Source organism: Xiphias gladius, chromosome 8 (genome assembly GCF_016859285.1).
Source record: "Xiphias gladius isolate SHS-SW01 ecotype Sanya breed wild chromosome 8, ASM1685928v1, whole genome shotgun sequence".
NCBI classification, from domain to species: domain Eukaryota; kingdom Metazoa; phylum Chordata; class Actinopteri; order Istiophoriformes; family Xiphiidae; genus Xiphias; species Xiphias gladius.
Window position 1 is genome coordinate 29,673,857 of NC_053407.1, and position 20,253 is coordinate 29,694,109.

The following is a 20,253-nucleotide window of genomic DNA, read 5'->3' on the forward strand; positions in this document are numbered from 1 at the left end:
CGTGAAGCTGAAAACCAAGGCTTCTTTGTAAAATAAATGTGGGTACCTGAGTCTCCTCCGTATGGGCACCCCCTGAGCTGCAGAGGGGGTAGCTGCAGTCCTGCCCACCGCCCTCTGACTAAACGCCCAGGTTGCAGGAAGCCTGGGGGGCGCCCGGGCTGCTGCCTGTCCTTCGCTGTCATCGTCATCTTCGTCCACCTCGGTGCTGCTGCCGGAGTCTGAGATGACTTGAGGTGCGTTGGCGTCCTCAGCCTGGCCAGCGGCAGCGACCTCTGGCTGTCCGCTGCCTCCCCCCTGTATCTCCACAGGGGAGTCCACCTCCATGGCCTCCATCTGCACAGCAGCGCGGTGGGAAAAAGCAGAGGTCATATCGTTGGTCTCTACTCTGACAGCACATCACAACGGTTGTGGGTTAAAGTCCCTCTTTGTTTTGTGCTGTCCACAGGTAAAAACAGACATGGACAGCTGTTTGTTCTGTTCTACACTGTTTCAGCTCCACACTTTTTTTTAAGGCCAATACAGATTCAATTCAGTATTTGGGAGTATATAAAACCGGTAACAACATATCGGTCGATAATTACTTTTTAAAAAAATATAAACTAAAATCTTGATATGCATCCTTTGGATTCACTTTTTAAGAACTGTGACTAAGATACATACTGAGAGGAACATTTTTCAGTGGAAAAATCAACTCCTCAGTGCTCTCCGGTGGACAAACGACGCAGTGGTTATTTTCTAAATGGCATTTCTGCACAGCAATTTCTTTGACATTTGAACCTTTTCTTATAAAGCCAGCCACGGCCTTGCAGCGCCCTACATTATTGGCCTCTTAACTCCACATGTTCCTGCTCATGAGGTCCTCAGTGGCGGCTTTGGTTGCTTTCCCTTCATCAAAGCCTGTCATCAGGGGCGACCACAGGTTTGCAGGCAGGGCTTTGGATGAGCTCACATGAGAACTGAAGGTGAGCCAGATCTCTCACTGCCTTTGAAAAACCTCTTTAATTCAATTCTAAATGTTACGTTTTAGATTCTAATGTGTTTTCATGGGGGTTTTTAATGTGTCTGATATTTGCATTGCTTTTTGTACAGTCTGATGTTGTACTAATGCAGTATGCATCTTTGCAGGATTATTAATTGTTTGTGAAGCACCCTGTAGCCTCAAATCCAGATTCTTATTATAGTCTTTAACCGTTACTTCTGCTACTATTTGATATACTATCTTTAATTCAGATTTTTGTGGCGATGTGATTATATTACACTTGTCAAAGTACCTCTCAGTAAGCACCTCTCAGTAAGCACCAACCCCCCCCCCGCTCCGCTGGTTGATCCGGCACCACAACCGGACGGGGGACACGGAAAGTCTGCTTTCGAGATCAATGAGGTCTAACACACTGTCAAATCATTCAGCTGGCACTTTAAGTCCATTTGGCTCTGGACTGTAAACTTGAGAATAAAGAAGTTCGTCCTCCTGTGAGAGTGAAAGTTACTCTCAGTACATCCTGAAGCCGCAGGATCCTCACTGCGATGGAGAACTGGGACTACTTTACCCGGGTTTACCTCCGTACACTGGACTCTAACGGTGCAATTCCGTATAGAGAGACAAAATGCCAAATCGTTGGCTGACAACCAGCCTGTCAGCCGCTCACGGCGCTGCCGGTAACCTTTGTTCTCAGCGTGGAGGCAAACTATGCTCCGCTGCCCAGCAGTTACACAACCTGCTGCTTGTGCTAACCAGCTAGCTAACGTCGGGTGATCCGACTGAACCGTCCGACAAATAACCTTCGTAATAATAATGTACCGATCTACCGCTTCTCTGTGATGCAACATACCTCCCGGTGCGTTCCCCGGGCCAGGTGGCGCCTTCTCCGCCTAAGCACCGAACTATAGCCCGAGGTCGCCGAGGCCTCCAAGCAATAAAAGCTAACAATCGCTCCTTATAAGCGGCTCACACTGTAGTCGACTTGATTTTCGATTGAGCATATTAGCACACAATAAACGTTATAGAATAACATTACAGTTCTTTTTTTAATTTCTGCCTTTATCTCCTGGTAACCACGGACGGTTGAGCTAAAATTAGCTAGCATGCGTGAGGTTGTGAGGCTGCCAGCAAGAGATTAATACGTTATAGTGCCATTTCATTGAAGTCGGTACATACGTAGCCCCTGCCGTTATTAACTGCTGTGTTGTTATTGTGTACGAGCTTGAGAAATGAGTCAGCTCGGCAGGGTCGCTGGCGAACCGACTGGGCTCTGCTCGGAGCGTAGCGGGAGCAGCAGCGCGGTCAGAGGCAAACACCGACCTGCTCGGAAGTGAAGGTTTAGCAGCCGCCGGTCCAGCTCAGAAACGCCTCAACAGGTAGCAACATGGCTCCGCGGGAGCGGGAAAAGGGCCAGATCAGACGGGTGTGGCTGTGTATGGGTTTGCGGGTTACTTTCAGTCCACGCAGCGGTGATATTTGAAGTCAGGACCGCGGTCAGGGCTCGAATCTCCCGGCGCCAGTCCACTCTGCCCGCCCCATCCTGCCGCGACGTCACGGCCGAAGATCGTATGCGGCCGAGATGAACCGCGCTCTCGGTGTTTCACAGACCAGACGCGCTGGTCTCGGTTCAGAAGCGCCACTTCCACCACGTCCCTACGCTCGCTTGGCAGTTTATCAGGCACACGCAACTGAACCTAAGGCAGTCCAATGCAACGGCCCTGCGATAGCCCCCACCCTGTCTATGTCAACGCGAGTTCCATCAAAAAACTGAGCGTTATAACCGGGAAGGGGGGATTTCAGTGCGGGACTTTTATATTAGATCGCGATCGTTTTCTTATGCAGCACCACTAACTGCAGCCTCCAAAACCATCATCCGGTTAAATCAGCACAAACTTAAAGCCTCTCCTGTGCAACAGAAAAGCTCTTATTTTGGAGTTTGGATCCCAATTGTGGGAAAAAAGCCAACTCGCTTGACCTGCTCTTCAGGGGTAAGATTGTGGTCAAAAGGAAGGAAATAAATTCCCTGTCAAAGAGCAAAAACTCGCCTACATAACCCCCCAAAAAAAAAGAAAAAAAATGGGAGAAATGGAAAACTGAAGATGAGGAAAAGTGGAATTCCGGACGGATGAGATCATATTGGAAGCAAAACTTCCTTCATTTCAAGGAAGCAGTGAGAGGAGGAGGACGGCTGAAGAACCTGGCAGAAATAAATGGATTAACAATCCACGGCGACCTGGGCTCAAATGAGCGATTCTATTGAGGATTTGGCTGGAAATAAGAAGATGGCGTTCCCTCTGTGGATTCTCTTTCATCAGTTTCAGTGAGAAAGACTGAGTTGTTTAGTTGATTGCAATATTTTAGCCTTTAAAAAAAAATCACCACTCACGTTGCATCAAACACGGCTTTTATTGGCAGAGCGACTCAAAGGTCATGGTAAACATAAAAGCTGAGAGATGAATTCTTTTTTCCCTTTCTGTTACAGTTTGAAAACATAATGGTTTTTGGCACCACTAGGTGGAGGCCTTTTCAGTTTGAAGAGACGGAGTCGCAGCAATCTCCAGGGCTCGTGTTAAATCTCCCGAGGAACAAGTTTGTGCGTGTGCGAGATCCAAACACTGCCCATTCACAAAGACAGGACACAAAGGGTGGTGAAGGCCTGTTGTCCCGTGGTTGATAAGTGCTGCAAAACACAGATGCACCGTTGAAATCAGAGTATTACCCTCTATGGGTTCCCCAACAGCTCGATTTGAAGTCACAAAGCTGTTCAAACAACACCCCGCGATCAGAAGAAGAAGGACAGGAGGGTGGATCGATGGAGAGCCAGAGGCTGAGGAGTTTTATTGCTCCTCCATCTGTGCCACCACGCTGCGCAGTTTGTCCACCAGCACTGTAGAAGAGAAATATTACCACGGCGTTAGAATTATTTATTTCAGATGCTTTTCTACCAGCATTTCCAGTTAGGTTACTTTCATTCCCGCAGACACCAGCCGACTCCATAAAGAGTTTCAAATCAGCGCATGATGTGACGCCGGCGGCTAATTTACCTCCGGCAGATGGTCTCTGGAAGCCGTCGTAGGCCCGGCAGGCGCTGATCAGATGCCCCAGTGGTTCAGGACAGTCGTCCGGAAGCGGTTCTTGAAATTTCTCTTTGCACACCATCTGATAGATTTCCTTACTTGAACGACCTGGAAAAAGAGCAAGAACACACAAGTGGAATGATCCATAGTATTTATTTATTTTATTTAGCAGGATATATAATGTACAATTTAAAAACAAAATAACCTGAAAAAGCTTTCGGTTCATTCTGTTTTATCCACTATTGCTTGTAATCTGAATTTAAAAGCATAACTGAGGATGGGGGCTGCAAATGAGCTTCAGATAAATGCCCCGCATACACGGCATTGCTTTTCTCTATGTAACAAGCAGTCAGGCTTCTCACCTGCTCGTAGCACAGTAGCTGCTACAACTGCTGCCGTGGATGACACCGTTAACTCACTTGATCAAAAGAGACACTGTGCTGAACTCTTTGTAGGTCTGCCCGAGGCTTCTGACACTGTTGATCACAACATTTTGAATAAGCTGCTTCCTATGGGTTTTGGGGTTTCTGCTCACACCCGGTTCAAGTCACAGCTCTCTGACTGTTGTCGAGGGTTTCCAATCAGGTCCCCACATGACCGATAAAGGTGTCCCTCAAGGATCAGCGTCATTACTAGCATCGTCGTCACAATCACCGCCGTGAGTTATATGACAAGGTCAGAGGTCATCGCCGGCATCTAGAGGACATCAGCAGACCTGCGTCTTCATTTATAAGGCCTTCGCTATCTAAGCTGCCCGGGTCTCTAACAGCCTTAGCTGAGTTCAGAGCTGGCAACCACGGCACCAGAGCACAGGCGAGACTGGCTTTAAAAGGTTCTCGTAGCAACTCTGAGTGGAACCTTTCTATTCAAAACGATGAGAAATGCACCTGTCACTATGCGGAATTCAAATTCTTCCTGGAAAGTTTGAATGCGTGATTTGTGTCTCGCAGCGGCGCAGGAGGGATTGTAGACACGGACTCCTAAGAATGATTTGTTTGAAGCTGAAACTAATCTTGCCGTCTGGCCCGCAGGCTGATACTCACACACTGATGTCAAACAGAACACAAGGATATCTTGCAAAGACCCGACACTGGGCAGATTATGACACTTGGAAGCCGCTGAAACCAACATGACTTCACGCTGACCACGGACACCGCTCTCCGTTATAAAGGAATCCAACTCTTCCAACTTTTTAACAGCTGACTTTCAGGACTAGGGGAGGAGAATGTCTGGCACTAAGAACAGTCAGTGTGGGGTTAGGGTCGGATGCCGATGGCTGGTCACACGCAGATACACACCTTCAAATGGTCTCTTGCGAGTCGCAATCTCCCACAGGACGATACCAAAGCTGAAAGACAACATTTCTAAGTGTGAGAGTGTTTTACTGTTTAATTGTGCTACACACAATTTCATCTTCATGAATTCAGTTGTTTGTCCACGGTTCACGGACAGTATCAGGCCGTGGCTACACTGAGCGGGTGCCTGTATGAACACAATTAGTGCTACTTACTAATAAATCGACCACTATAAAGGGTTCATAAAGTTGAAACTAATGGCTTTATTAATGGATTATAAATCATTCATAAAGACTTTATATAAACCATGAATAAGAGGAACTTTTGGGCTGCCAGGTTGGTATTTATCCTCCTCCAGCAGGACATGTACTTTGCTTTTTTGGCTCTTTTATTCATCAGAAACACCCTGACAGTCGACCGTTAGACCAAGTGCCTTCAGGGAAACAGCTGCCGAGCATCTGGACCAAAACTGATTTGGTAGAAGCAACTTATAGGCATGTACAACTGAACTTGAAGTGATATTTTTAAAAATCCCTTCACCAATGACCTTAATGACTTTTGAAAGTGAGGAAGTTACGACCCTTTATTGACGATCTCTTCCCATATAGAACCGCCAACTTGATGGTTTATCACAAAGTTAAAAAAACAGTGAGCATTTATCAGTGACTTACTAACATTTATAACCTTCTTATTACCAAACAGAAATTATAAATACCAACTAAAGGGACCTCTCACTGCAAAGCATGTTGCACTACTGTGACATCTGGCAACTCTTAGCTGTCATCGCTTTAGCTGCAGCAAGAAAACGTCAAACCAGAAACAGCAACATTTTAGATGTGGCCATTCTGATGCGTCCTGCATTTTTCTTCAGTCTAGATGTGTTTGTAAATTTGACACAACATGTGGCTAAAGTAAACGTTTTAATGAGGTAAAATATTATTCAAATGTAGTGTAAAAAAAATAGCAAACAAATCTTTGTGGCACCACTGGCCCGTCCCTAAGGTACCCACTTTGGGTACCACTGTTAAACCCTTAATAAATGGTGATTTAATAGAATGTGGCACCATGATAATTCACATCATTTTAAACACCATGCACTGTAGGTGTTGTGCGGCTGTATATGATAATCCCTGGGGGGTATCTGACCTGTACATCTCGCACTCTTTGCTGTAGGCGTAGTTGATGTCGTTGAGCCTCTGAGGAGACAGGTAGCACAGGGACGTGATCTCTTTGTCCTTCGTGTGCTTTTTCAGTGACGTCTCTGTTTTCGCCAGCTCAAAACCTCCAAGCTGAAGAAAAAAAAAAAAAAAAACAACACGTCAAGACTTCATTCATTGTCCTCAAACCCTTAAATAGCGCCATTCAACGGGCTGGAGGAAGTCCCAGCATGCACTGACTTCAGTACCTTGACTCTGTAGCCTTCAGCCACCAGGAACTTGCTGCTGTTGATGCATCCATGAACTTTGCTTTTTTCTTCCGTCTGGTGCAGTCTGAGAAAAACACGGGGACACTCATCAGTAAATGTTATCATAAACATCAGATCATAAACTGTATATTCCACCAATGTTTTATATTAACACTGAATCTAATTACTGAATGTTTTATTCATAGTTCCAAATTCACAGAGACTCTGCAGCTCTATGAAGCTTTTTAGCCTCTTTTTGCTCATTGTTTTGGTTTAATAGCACATTTACGGATCGGTTCATCAGTTGTTTTCGTCAAACAAGCTCAGAGAAAAAAAGCCGCTGTCCGCTCCCTGCTCTGAAGCAAACAGCAGACAGACACACTCAGAGAGCATCTGGTGAACATGGTGGAGCACGTAGCAGGTAGCAGATGTTATTTAGCAGATGTTCAGCTTGCAGGGAAAAGGGAGGGACTGAAACACCAAAGGCTCCGTGACTCAGTTCACTTCCAGATTTTGTCTGTTGCAACACGAGTTTGAGAAAGTCATTCAGACCGAGAGCGTTTCAGAGCTAACACTCTCGCTGCTTCTCTACTCTGTCAGTGGCCTGGTGCTTGGGTGTGTCGGTCCCTCCTTTTACCCTGCAAGTTGAACATCTTACTGGGCCCGCCTGGCTGCTGTCTGTCCCCCTCGTTACACATTGGATTAAAACTTAAACATTCTTCACCTTTTGTGTTTGCCTGCTTTATTTTACCTAGTGTCTTAGAGTGGAAGGCACAAGCTCAGAACAACACGAAATGGCATTTTACTCTTTGAATCTCAACTACACAGATAAGGCTTCCCCCCCTCTTCTCTCTGTGTATGTACCATCCCTTGCACATTTAAATCAGACACATAATTAATTAGTGTAGACTGACCGGTAGAGTCCTTGTGATGCGTCCAGACACATACGAGCTTTCTTGGTCCAGGACAGTTTAGAGTCAGAGTCCAGGACCTGTCGGAGACTTCCCTTCTCACAGTACTCCATGATAATGAAGAACTGAGGGTTGGGTCCTGCAAGCCATCACAGACACATCACATTATTATAATTTTAAAGGTGCCATTTGGCTGATACTGTGTGATTTACTTCCTCACTACGACTCACCTTCCTCATCCTGGACGCAGATGCCAAACATTCGCAGGATGTTGGGCGACTCAAACCGCCTCATGGTTTCAACCTCCTTATTGAAAATAGACCGTACCTCCCTACACATGCAGAAAATGTTTAGGCAGACAATCAACATGCGTCAATAAAATGTGTCTCATACTTGAATACGCCAGGCTATGTGCGAACACAAAGACGGAGATCAAACAGCTCTTTACAGGAACGAGTTTTCAGTCCAACCAAACATCACAGTCGCTCATTTTATTAGTGGATCCCTAATTTAAGCCTCTTCATTGGTTATCATAATAATTTGTAAAATAAAAATCTGCAAATTTGAAGTCACTATTTCCACAGTGTCAATTGTGATTTTATGTGTATGTCAATCAGATCATATTCAAATTCATTAAGTCACAAAGGTTCAATGGTGTGTTTATCATAAAAATCCTACTTATTATTTCCCCAGGTACTGTTTCCTTGTTGATCTCCGATCAAGTAACACAAAGAGAGAACTTTGTACTGAAAAGACCGTAACATTGGAGGACATCCATTTGGTTTGTCTAAGACAGAATGCTGAAGCTTCATATTAGCTTCAGATAAACTTTGGAATACATTTTGTTGTACAGAAAAAGGACTGGGGATTTCGTCCCCCATCACTTACACTGGAAGTGCATTGGGAGGAATGATTACCTGACAGACTTGAAAAAATGGGAACCTATCGTTTAATATCCTCATGGCCTAATGCTAGTGAACGCATCTGCGTTGTTCAGACAGACTGATTTCATCTAGCTGAAGCACTGAAAATGACATTTCTCCAGGGACTGTATTGTTTTGGAAAAAGCACAGCGATAATTATGGAGCTCCATGCAGACCTGCACAAACTAGGATCCCAATCAGAACTCCATTTTGGATGGTGTTAGTTTTTTGGGCTTCAACAGGGGCAAGTAGCTCTTGACAGTAACTGTTTTAATGCTGCACTGGATTGTTAGTTGGTGCAAAGGTTTCATTCATGTCAAGGGCTAGCGTTAAGGGCTTACGATACGTACAGCATGCAACACCTTCTAGTCTTAGACCCTTCAAATGGACAAACCACCAAAAATTAAAAAAACAAAAACAAAAAACAAACAAACTTTAAAAGTAAGCTTCACGGACTGTAAACTTTATACAGGGAGAAATGATGATGGTTTAAAAAACTAAAATTACACTGGTTTTATTCTGTACTCAAAAAGGATTGTTTTCTTGTATTTTGTATGAGAAGCGTCCTGCAGTGTGGCACAGACCCTGGGCTGGCATTCACAGGGTCCGTGTATCTCTTGATGACCACTGTGAATCCGTGATACTCTCCTTTGTAGACCTCTGAGGTTGATGTTGCCATGAAGGGCTTTTTGGGAAGATCGTACTTCAGTTCGTCTGGTTTGATCATTCGGATGACCTCATCGGTGACGCGGGGCTTATTCACTGTGAAAATACACAGTCACAAGTTATTGTTGAGGTGGAATCAGGAGGGAGAATGACACACTAGGAAAAGAACAAAGGTTTGATACTCTGTTATATTCAGAGTTTTCCCAATAACAGCCGTGTCACATCTCAAGATGTCCATTAAACCTGCAATAACTGATTTTTTTGGCCATTTGGCGACAGCAGAAACAAGTAGTGAACACAACACTAACATATCATCACCTTTTAAGTTGATACGAACTTGTTAGCAAACAGTTGCTGATTTCCACATCCAACAGTTACAGAGCAACATGATGATTCATCTGCAGTGGTGTTTGTATCCACCTGATGAGTCTAAGTCCAGTACTCCCTCTCTTTTAGCTCTGGTTTTGGTCTGTACCAGCTCTCGAGGGAATCATCTGGCTCTATAGCTGCTAAGTGCTCCACTGTGTTCACCAGCTGATTTCTGACTGGATAGTGGACGGTGGCTATTTACAGCTGTTTCTCTGAAAACATCTGCCTGCTGCGGCCGAAAACGACGCCATGAGAGCGCCGAGAGTGAACCAGGACAGTAAAGCTGTGGTCTGGACAGATAAACAATGAGCTGAAACCAACTTTAAAGCTCCATAAAGCCGAGGGGAGCTGCTGGTTCAGCTAATTCTCTGCAGGTTCATCAAGTCACTATTACAACTAATTTAAAACTAGTAGCAGTCTGATCTTGGATTAACCGCGCCCGTTAAATGAGCCCTGGAATTGTAATTTAACTGAATATACATTATAAACAAAATGTAAATAAGTCAGACATATATGATTAGGAAACATGTAGTAAGGGAAGTGTAAATTGTCCCAGGGAGAGCTGGGCTGCAGGTGGCCATTGCCCTCAGGAACTGGTTCATTGGCATTTTTTCTACCAAATGTAATAAAACCAAATGACAACCCCCATGACCTTGACTGCTTGATAAAAGTCCTTTTCATATAATCCAGAAAAAACAGCCTTGACATGCACAATGCGGCAATTCCAGCACTCCTCTACGGCGTAGTGCATTCATCGCTGCAATCATTTTATCAGTTTTATGTATTTTTTTTATAACAGCTGAGGTCATTGAACAGGAGCCTGTTCCAGAAAGGGGACTCAGTAAACTCCAAACCTAACCCTGAACTCTGAGTTGACGGAACATGAGATTTAACCCCAGGGTTTCCCTCAACTCGGGGTTAACAAACAGAATATGTTTCTAAACGTGCTTTTTGTAACCGACCCCAGAGGACGAACCTTGTTTATCTCTAATGTCTGTAATGACACAAGACCTTCTCACACTGTAAGAAAGACTGTTGCATCCTATCAGTGGAATATGTTGGATTCAAGTGACTGAAAATAAAAGTTAAATTTTTTTTTTTTTTTACAGATTATAATACATCTAAACATCAGAATTTGATCAAGGTATTTACACGTGGAATTTTTTTTTTTTGGATTGTGCTGTGCTGAAACTGGATGTGCATCATGTACATTTACTGCCAGTCTCAGCCAGTCCTATGATGCAAAACTGCATGAAGACCCTGAAGCAGATGGGTGTACACTGTTTGACGGGGCAGAGTGTTTTTAGACATGGGAAAGTCAATCCCTTATCAAGTCCGCTAAATTGAAGTTTCATCTTAACTCATTAGCTTGTTCTGTCACGGACAACGTGAGCTTCAAACATGGTTTCTGAGACAACAGCTGTGGAAACCAAGAAGGAAGCCACACAGCACGCAACAAGCGAACAGACTCACGGCGTCTACCATCAGCAGCTGGTCAATCTCGAGGGAGGAAATTCATTTACGAAAAATAACTCAGCATTTATTTATACTTTACAGAATTGTAGACTGTAAAAATACCATTGAATTAATTACTGCTACAGCTGCTAGTACTAGTTGCAATAACAATACTGATTCAGAAGCTTGTGGTTTGGTGTACTCACACATATCCACGACCTTTTCCACGTTGAATTTGACATGTTCAAATTCTCTCTGCATGGCGTCCATTTTCTCTTGCTGGCTCTTCATGTACTCCAGGAGCACTGAGGAAAAGACAAACACAGTTGACACAAAGGCAACCAGACTCTGAATCCTGTTAAACCTCTCCACTCTGATTTTCCACATAATCCGGATGTCAATTTAGTAGACACTTTTGAAGGAATGTAAGTATAAGCACATTACAAAGACTCAAAGCCACAAAATGTCAGATTTAAAAAAAAACTTCTTTCACTGAATTTAGTAAACACTGACAGAATTCAATCTTTATCTTAGTCAGGTTTGGTAATAGTCAGAAACTGAGTAAAACTTGGTAAATGCTTTTGACCCAAGGCCGTTTGGTTCCGGACATAGAGACATTACAAGGTTCAGGTACAGCAAATGTTCTTTGAACTTATTCAAGTTAGCATTGCTGCCCCACTTCAAGAGTGAAGTGACAAACAGACAAATTGGGAGGAAGTTGAGGGTATTCAGAAATGGTGTTTATGGAAGATTCTTGTAAAGTACGCATTTAACCAATGAAAGCTTGAAAAACTCCTATCCAGCCAATCAAAGATTGTTGCATTGCTTCAGAGCTAGTCTGCAATGCCAGGGATCGGCCTCCCCGTGCCCCCGACCAGCCTGCCGCCCGGCTTATACTACACCCCAGCCCGCTGTCCACCCCTGCAGGTGGTGAGCCCACAGGGTGGTGGGTCCACGTAATTTCTTTCGGGCTGTGACCAAGTATGAACGGCTCATGTCAGCCAAAGTCTGTCATTCAAGGTAATTAAAACCCAGATTTAATGAATAGTGCTATATTGTCATTGCACAGTATTTTTAAGCCTCCCACAACCAACTCTGAAACCATACAACCGTCCTAACCGGTCAGATGACATGAATGGTTGCAAGCTGTAAACATGGGAACCTTTCCCATCTCTACCATCAGTCCCATAGGACGTGAACGTGGCATAAAGTTTCAAAGTTCTTCAAAAGGTTCCAGAGTTCTTGAAAAAGGTCCAGCAGTGGTCAAGGGACTTAAGCTTAAGCTAAGATTTTAGCATTTTTCACCATCTGGGGAAAAAGTGCATATTATTTATTCTGAAGCTCCCAATGTAAATTCCTAAAAACATTAAATGTGAAACTCTCCATTTTTAAGAGGGAAATTACAAGATCAAGTTTAAGGCTACGCAGACTGACACAACGAGGCGATTCATATGATTTTGATCAACCTAATCTACAAAGGCAAAGTGAAAATCAGTTTCCCTCACAATTCTTCAGTTCTGTGTCATCCTCCTTCCCGTCCACCTCATCTTCTTTCTCTCTGGAGGCCAGTTCAAACACGTGGTACAGCATGTTCCCCTGCTCCACCTGCAGAGCCCCAGACAACACCTGGAAGGCATCGTTGAGGCGTTCATTCACACTGTTGAACTCGTCTCCGTGGCTGCTGGAGTTCAGGATGCGCTTCATCCAGTTGGCCAAGGTGTACTTCTTGATGAGTTGCTGTGCTGATTTCAGAGTGATGGAGAGTTCCTTTAGGGCTTTTCCTACGTCGGCAGTGGCTTGGGCTATCTCCCTCTGTTTTATGGACTTCACCAGCTCCTCCAGGGCCTTGACTCTTTGAGAAACACGGTGGCAGCGCTTTTTATTGGCCTTCACATTCTCAACCAGGGAGTAGATCTGTGACGCAATGGCCAGGATCGGATCTACAAAGTCCATGACCGGCTGGAGAGACAGAGAGGAAGTTAGCTTACAACGATTAAACGGAACAAATCAGAGCTAAAATGCAAAAACACTAAAGTTTAAGTGAGACAGTTTTCTGAACTGAAACAACCTGAACCAAACTGAGCTGAATTGAATCATACTGAGCAAGTCTGACTTAACTGGCAAAGCTGAGACTGGCTGTGGTTTGTAAACTAGAACAACAAATGTGGATTAATCTGCCACTGAAATAGGCCCCGACAAATAGCCCCATTTCCCTCCTGTTGTAGTAACGTTTATTGAAAACTACAGTTACCTGCTGTGCCTTTTTTTAAAATTGAAACAATATATTTGTGACCATTTTTTGAGATTTATATGTTCAGCAGGAACTATTGGGCTCGGGAGGTCTACCCCTGAGAGCCACCGACAGAGTAGGGAAGTCAGGAACCACTTAGAGACGGACTAACACATGTTGGTTTTGGTCTTTTTATGGCATTTGCTTACAGTAAGAAAAATTTATAATAATCCCAGCCTTTATTTATCTTATTATCTCATCATAATAATTGGTGCTAATGTTTGTTAAGCCTGTCATCCACATATTATCATGTAACGCCACCACCGGGACAACTCCTAGTAGTTGAGGTGCTAGTAGCTCAGGTGCACCACAGGCAATGCGGTTCTTCTAGAAACAATGACCAAGCGACTCTGGGACATCTGCCGACCTGACTGGAACTAGGTGTTTGAACAGTTTTCATTGGTATTATTTCTTCAGTAGAGAACTGTAAAATAACTCCTTTTACAACCTAACTCAGCCAGGCTCAGTATAATTATGAGGAACAAGCTCTATATCGAACTGGGCTGGCATGACTTTAGGTAGAGTGCACTCAGGGGAACCGAGCTGATGTTATGTGAAGTTATGTGCGGAGACCATTTCCCAAAGGGGTGCTCCTCCAAGTACAATCGGGGAGGCCTGTGATGCTGAGCTAAGCTTTCACATGAGCGAGGAGACAGTGTATCAATAATTCCTGCTGACGGCATAACTTATCATTGAGTCGCAGCCCATCAGGCTGAGGCTAGAAAAAGACCTGCCGGCTGTTTCCTCAAAAACAGTCCTGCTGTTTCATCCACACAACCAAACACCGAAGAAAATTCAACCCAGCAGCAGGAAGTGAAACTTTCCCGATGTCACATAGTGTTCAGACAGATTTACTGTTACAGGGTGTTCGCTCGCTAACAACATATAAGGTCCCTGGACCTAGTTGGATTTGCTAACTCTTGATTTAACTCTATGCATATATACGTACACACACACACACACACACACACACACACACACAAGTCTGTTTTTTTTCGTTCCTCTCCCATGAACCATCTCAAGACCCCTCAGATTTATCTGGTGACCCTTTGGAGGGGCCCGATCCCTAGGTTGCGAACCACTAGACTAGACTATCAAACTGTACAACTCCACTTGCATCTAAAAGTGTCTTAAATAATAATAATAATAATAAATCAGACACATGCACCACTTCCCTCTAAAACGAGTACTTTTACTTTAGATACTTTAAGTACATTTTGCTGATAATACTTCGGTGCCGTAACTTGAGTAGGATTTCTAATGTAGGACTTACTTCTTCCACCACTGGTTTTACAACACATCCTGTGAAACCCCAGTCTACAACTCTCCTGCATTTCCATTTAAGGGTACACTATGTAAGTATGTACTGAGTTCTTGTTTTTCTGCAAACCCTGAGCTTCTTAGACTGTGTACAGAAGATTTGTTAGGAAGGGAAATACTTGTCTTTGTTTCATCTGCACGGCTTGTTCTTCCTTCTGTCCCTCAGCCTGTGTCTATTCATTCACGCGAGAAGGTAAACTCCACCTTAAACCCAATGCTGAAGGAGCCTCTCTTCCGAAATGAAATAAACGTTTGAAACTAAGAGCAGGAGAGAGGTGATTATCATTCTCTCCTGCCCTGGAGGGAATAACCTGCCTTCGTGGCAGATTTCACCGGGTTTCATGTTTCTCTTTAGCAAAACCGCAAACCAACATTCCAACACAGCTTTGCTGAAATGACATGTGCTCATCTAAACGCCGAATCTGCAGCAGCCTGACCTGCTCACAGAGTCAACAGGCAGGCGACGCGTAAACAGCTGTCGGCAGAGGTGTTCAAGAACAAAAAGATTATTTTACCTCTTAGTGGAAATCAATGAAAGACGCCTGTCTCGCCTCGCGTATTTGTTGTGTGACTGCAGGGAGAAAATAAAACTGGCTGCTGTAGAATTCAGCCCGTTCCTCTGCTGCTCACAACTTCCTGTTCTTCTCTGGCACTTATTGCCCCCCGCCCCCAGCTTTGAAACACAAGGAATTCGTTTATCTCATTCACTCAAGCATGACTCACTTCAGGGTGACGGAGCTGCAGAGCACGTGGGCGGCTGGAGGCTTCCTGACTCAGGGCTTCACTGACGATCTGTTAGGCTGGCGGGTTCTGTGTGGCCACTAAATACCAGGAACCCCAACATGCTGACAGTCCTCAAGAGGCCCGGAATTCAATGTTTGTTTATAGGCAAGTTTGAGATTTACCTACGTGGCCTCATTAGTTGATTATTAGAGGGTTCAATAAATAGGATGAGAGGCATGCAAGCCATGGATACTGTGTCTCATCGGCAGGCGATTTAAACAGCACGTGCCGCTGGAATGAAGTCTAATAAACTCAATGAGCTCTTATAAAACACATGAATAACAATGAATAACACAGATAATCCTTTTCTCCTAAAATGAAACGAGTTCCCTTTGAATTCAGACACAGTTTAAATGACACAACTGAAGCCTGTTTGACCAAAACAGATTGGTGTAAACAACAGTTTATCATGTGTGAATAACCTGTCAGTCAGTTATCAATTATCGATATATTACCTCTGCTTTCCTTCCTATTTTATTTTTATTCCGCCTCTCCTCTCTCCCTCACATTGTGCTGCTCATCTACCACTGCAGTTTCAAGTATTTTGTACATGTTTACATAAATTATTATGCAAAATAAGTGGAAAAATCATGATTTTTAATTCACTGACTGGTCACTACGAGTAGATTTTCTGCTTCTTTATCCAACAGCGTCAGGTGGAGTGGGGCGCTGATTTAAATCGGATTTTCTTCTCTTCTGTTTAGACGATATATAAGTGTTTTGATTTAAACCGTATATTTGTCATATATTTGGTGTAACGTCTTATATATCAGCGTGTGGTTTTGTAGCTTCTGTCGATGGTAAAAACTCCACATGTGATTAAAGCTTCTCATTTCCCTTTAGTTTGTCATCATCACACACACAGCTGAATCACTTTTCCTCTTTATTGTCCTGGCGGGTGATTGGAAAGTTTTCTGCAGCACCCGTTGCCAATCAAATCCATCCACTGACAGGACCTGCATGGGGCTGGGGGGGGGCTGGGTCAGAGAGATGTCATGGCTTGACGTGATCTATTGGGCGGGCCGGCAGTGACCACTGAGGCATCAGATCAGAAAACGCTTAGACGTGTCGTTCTGGAGGGTACAGACCAAAGATGTGTTTTGTAGTTTAATTTGGAGGACTTGTAGTTTTGCTACTCCTGTCAAGCTTCCATGTTAGCGTGACGTGTCTCCAGGCTGCAGCAGATTTACCACTCCAAAGTCTGGGTAATCTTTTAAACGACGGGTCTGACTAAAGACTGAAGTAGACTGAAATGACTCGGGCAGATTTTATTTGCGGCAGCTGCCTCGGCAGTTGATTAACAGTAGCTACGGCCGAGTTTTCGATATCCACAGACGACTCATACAAAAACGACGAACGCGCAAAAGGGTCTTAAACATGCACTTGATGGCTACATCCATGATATCATGCTACCAGCCTGAGGCTAAAGCTAAGTGTGTCACCGGGTGATGGTCTGGGTCGGAGAAATGGGAATGAAGGGGCACCGGGCAACAAGTAAAGAAATGTAATATGATGCTGTTATTCCTTTCTAGCATGACACCGCTGACAGGTGCGACAGAAATCATTCAAGAGTTAAGCGAATAGGTTTTTACAGTCCTGTACAGCGGGCAGACATGCATCAGATAAGTGGAGAAAAAACTCTCAGTGAACCTTGGTCGAGAATGAATCTCTACGCTCAAGTGTTGGGATTACTGGTTGCTTCTTTAATAATAACCCGGCTCTCTGTCGCCCGTTATAACAACAAGTTATTGCTCTGTTTACATACAGTTCATGAGGCATCACCTGTCAGACCTGTCAAAAAGACAATATTAATTTGCATTTTGTGTAAACGTGGCCATTTAAAGTGCTTCTCATAAATATATATAATAACATTATAATGATATAATGATAACAATCAATAGTAAACATATTGAATACAAACAGAATAAATGCCCGTGTGAACACTGGCGGTACAGAAGACATATACAAACAATACCATGCAGGGTTTTTCTCTTTTATAGACTGAGTTCAGAAAGACATTGTTTTCTAGCAGCACTAATAAAGTTCTTTTCGTGATTGAGAGCGATCACGACTCTGGGATTTTATATAGATTTAGTGATCCTTCAAAACCTTTTTAAACCTTGAATGAGTCTATAATAATTTAAGTGGGACACTCGGTGTGGTCAGCTGGTAGGAAAACAGGCAGGATTTGAAATTCTCTCCCAATCCCTCCTTTTCCACTCTATAAGCAACCGCTTCCTTCGCTTTTCGTCCATACAGACGAGAGCGACACCACGAATGCCTGCCACGAAATGTGCACCGCTATCCCCATTTACAAGATTCACTGCGTCTTGCCCCTCCCGGTGACGGCAGGCTTTTCACCCTGCCGTCACAGAGAGGGGTCACTGGGAACATGTACAAACACTTGGTTTAACTAGTCTGCTTCAAGTGTACCCGGACCTGGGGGGGAGTACCGTGCCCACGCAGTGCTCACAGATAAACTTTGTACATCTGTCGCATACACAGTGGTTGAATACGCAGCAATGATGAGCGGTCTTATTCCTACCTTCCTACCCTCTGTCCCCACACATCACAGAAATTCCTCTCAGAGGATGTTTCTATTGTTTTAACGCAAAAAAGATTTTACATAACTTGTTACAACGGATGTATTTTGTGGCAAAATAGTCATGGGGGCAACAGGTCTGGTGAGAGGCATCGGGGCCATGGGGGCCGTGGTGGGGGAGATAACGATGGAGGACATCGTAACAGGGACGTGCTGGGAGATAATGGTGGTGGAGAGAGGGTTCGAGAAGGCCGCGACTCTAGTAAGAGGCATGGGGTTCATGGGGTTAGACACTTGCATGGGGGACATGATGCAGCGCACAGGCATAGAGGCTGCAGGGACGAACACTGGACTGGGGGGCAACATGCAGTTGACAGATATGGGAGTTGTGGGGTTACACATAGGAATGCGGACAGGTAGAGGGGCAATGGGCATGGGGGGAGGCATGGGGGCTGTGGGGCCAGACACTGGCGTGGGGGGAGGCATGGGGGCTGTGGGGCCAGACACTGGCGTGGGGGGAGGCACTGGGGCTATGGGACTAGTAAGAGGTTGCTCCTGTCTCTTTACTAAAACAGATTCAGCGACTTTGTACAGTATGTTCCCCTGCTCGATCTGCAGAGCCCCGGACAGGACCTGGAAGTTATCAGTGAGTCTTTCGTTCACCTTGGAGAACTGTTCTTCATGCCTGCTGCTTCTCAGGAAGCTCTTGACAGACTTAGTTTGGGAGTATTTCCTCATCACCTCTCTGGCAGAAACCAGGGTGAGGCAGAGTTCCTTCAGAGCCTTGTCCACAGTGGCGGAGATTTGGCCCGGGCCTCTTTGTTTGATGGTCAGAACCAGCTCCTCCAGGGCTTTGACTCTCTGGGCGACTCGTTGGCAGCGCTCCTTGTTGGCCTTCGTATTCTCAACCATCTGGTAGATGGTGTTGCATACACACAAGATACGTTCTATGTGATCCATGGTCAGCTGTAGAGACAGAGAAGCAGTTAGCGTGGAATGAAGTGGGATGGTGCCACAGTGACGTGAACTTAACCAGACTGAACTTAACTGAGTTGAATTCAGCTGAAATTAACAAAACCATCTCGTCGGAAATCATCTCCTCAAATCCTAAGAGAACTCACTGTTGCAGAGTATCTCCTTAAGAATTCATGCTGGCAGCAGAAAGTTTTCAAGTCCGAGTCTCGTCTCGAAACATATGTCCCGAGCCAATAAGGATCACGTCGGGGCCAATCCGGGCATATTTAAATGGATCAGCATCTGCTAAAGTAAAGCGGATTGAAAACTGGTCCTTTCTTTACTGTACTCTACTGTGCTCGGTCCACCTCAGCCTGCTACGGTTGCAGCGCTGCTCTTCTCTACGACAGCCAGGCTCTGAGGTGCGAGCGTCTCGCAGTGTGTGGACGTGAAAAATGATCTCAACACAGCGATGCCAGTTACTCTGAGCTTTGACACAGAGGTTGATTCACTGAACTCTGACAGCGACAAAGCCGTTATCTCTCCTTTCTCTTTCCCTGTTAGCAAACATCAGTGTACCGAGCATCAGTGAGCGCCACCTTCAGCGGTTAAAATGCCAAACGTTGTCGGCAGCAGCAGGTCACATCAGCTGTCGATTCTGTCAGTAACTTGTTGACACACGGATTTATTAAACCTGTCTATCGTTGGTTCGTGTGTCTGTACTCAGCCAAAGATCTTTTGTTGGAGAGGAAGCCATCAGACCAAACCTGTCTGCTAGAAACCTCGTTTAAATACGACTGCAACAGCAAAGACTTTTTGTAAAAAACGTAATTGCGACCAGAATAGCATTGCATATCAACCTACCGAGGATATGGTGTTGATTTAGGTGTTTGGCAAGTCACAAATACACTGATACTGATCATATCAGTAAGATGGTTACAGACAATGTATTTCTTCCTGCAAAAATATCCAATCTTGCGGCACAATATCCACTTGTCGAGACTCCAGCAGCATTAAACTGTTTTATGGTTCATTTTAGACTCTCGAGGCACTCGGTTCAGGTTCGGGAATGCCATGCCAGCGAATGTTACCTTCCTCGTCAGCTTACCCGCAAACCCACGGTCCCCTCTCCTGTCACCGTAGTTTTGTAAAAACAACCTAAACAGCTCACTTTATGGCACAACCCCCTTCTCACATCCTCCAGTAACATCTGCCTGTCACATCCGTCTAACAACTTATTTAACGCTGACTTTTTGTTTACACATTTCTTGTACAAATGTGTAA

At 44.6% G+C, this 20,253-nt stretch overlaps 1 protein-coding gene across 2 annotated transcripts; it reads right to left on the reverse strand.

Moving 5' to 3' along the window:
• Window positions 1–3,337: 3,337 nt before the first annotated feature.
• LOC120793742 (mixed lineage kinase domain-like protein) lies at window positions 3,338–15,335 on the reverse strand. 2 transcript variants are annotated; one of them, XM_040134068.1, is made up of 11 exons: window positions 15,206–15,335; window positions 12,586–13,039; window positions 11,287–11,385; window positions 9,175–9,352; window positions 7,898–7,998; window positions 7,671–7,806; window positions 6,757–6,841; window positions 6,498–6,640; window positions 5,355–5,404; window positions 4,024–4,164; window positions 3,338–3,866 (listed from the first exon to the last, which is right to left on the reverse strand). In XM_040134068.1, the coding sequence occupies exons 2-11, from the start codon at window positions 13,031–13,033 to the stop codon at window positions 3,817–3,819; spliced, it is 1,431 nt and encodes a 476-aa protein (XP_039990002.1). In that variant the 5' UTR covers window positions 13,034–13,039; window positions 15,206–15,335; the 3' UTR covers window positions 3,338–3,816. The 2 variants fall into 2 exon arrangements, 1 of the variants encoding a protein (XP_039990002.1); XR_005708034.1 differs by lacking the exon at window positions 3,338–3,866 and having other exon boundaries at window positions 4,049–4,164; window positions 4,476–5,404.
• Window positions 15,336–20,253: the final 4,918 nt, after the last annotated feature.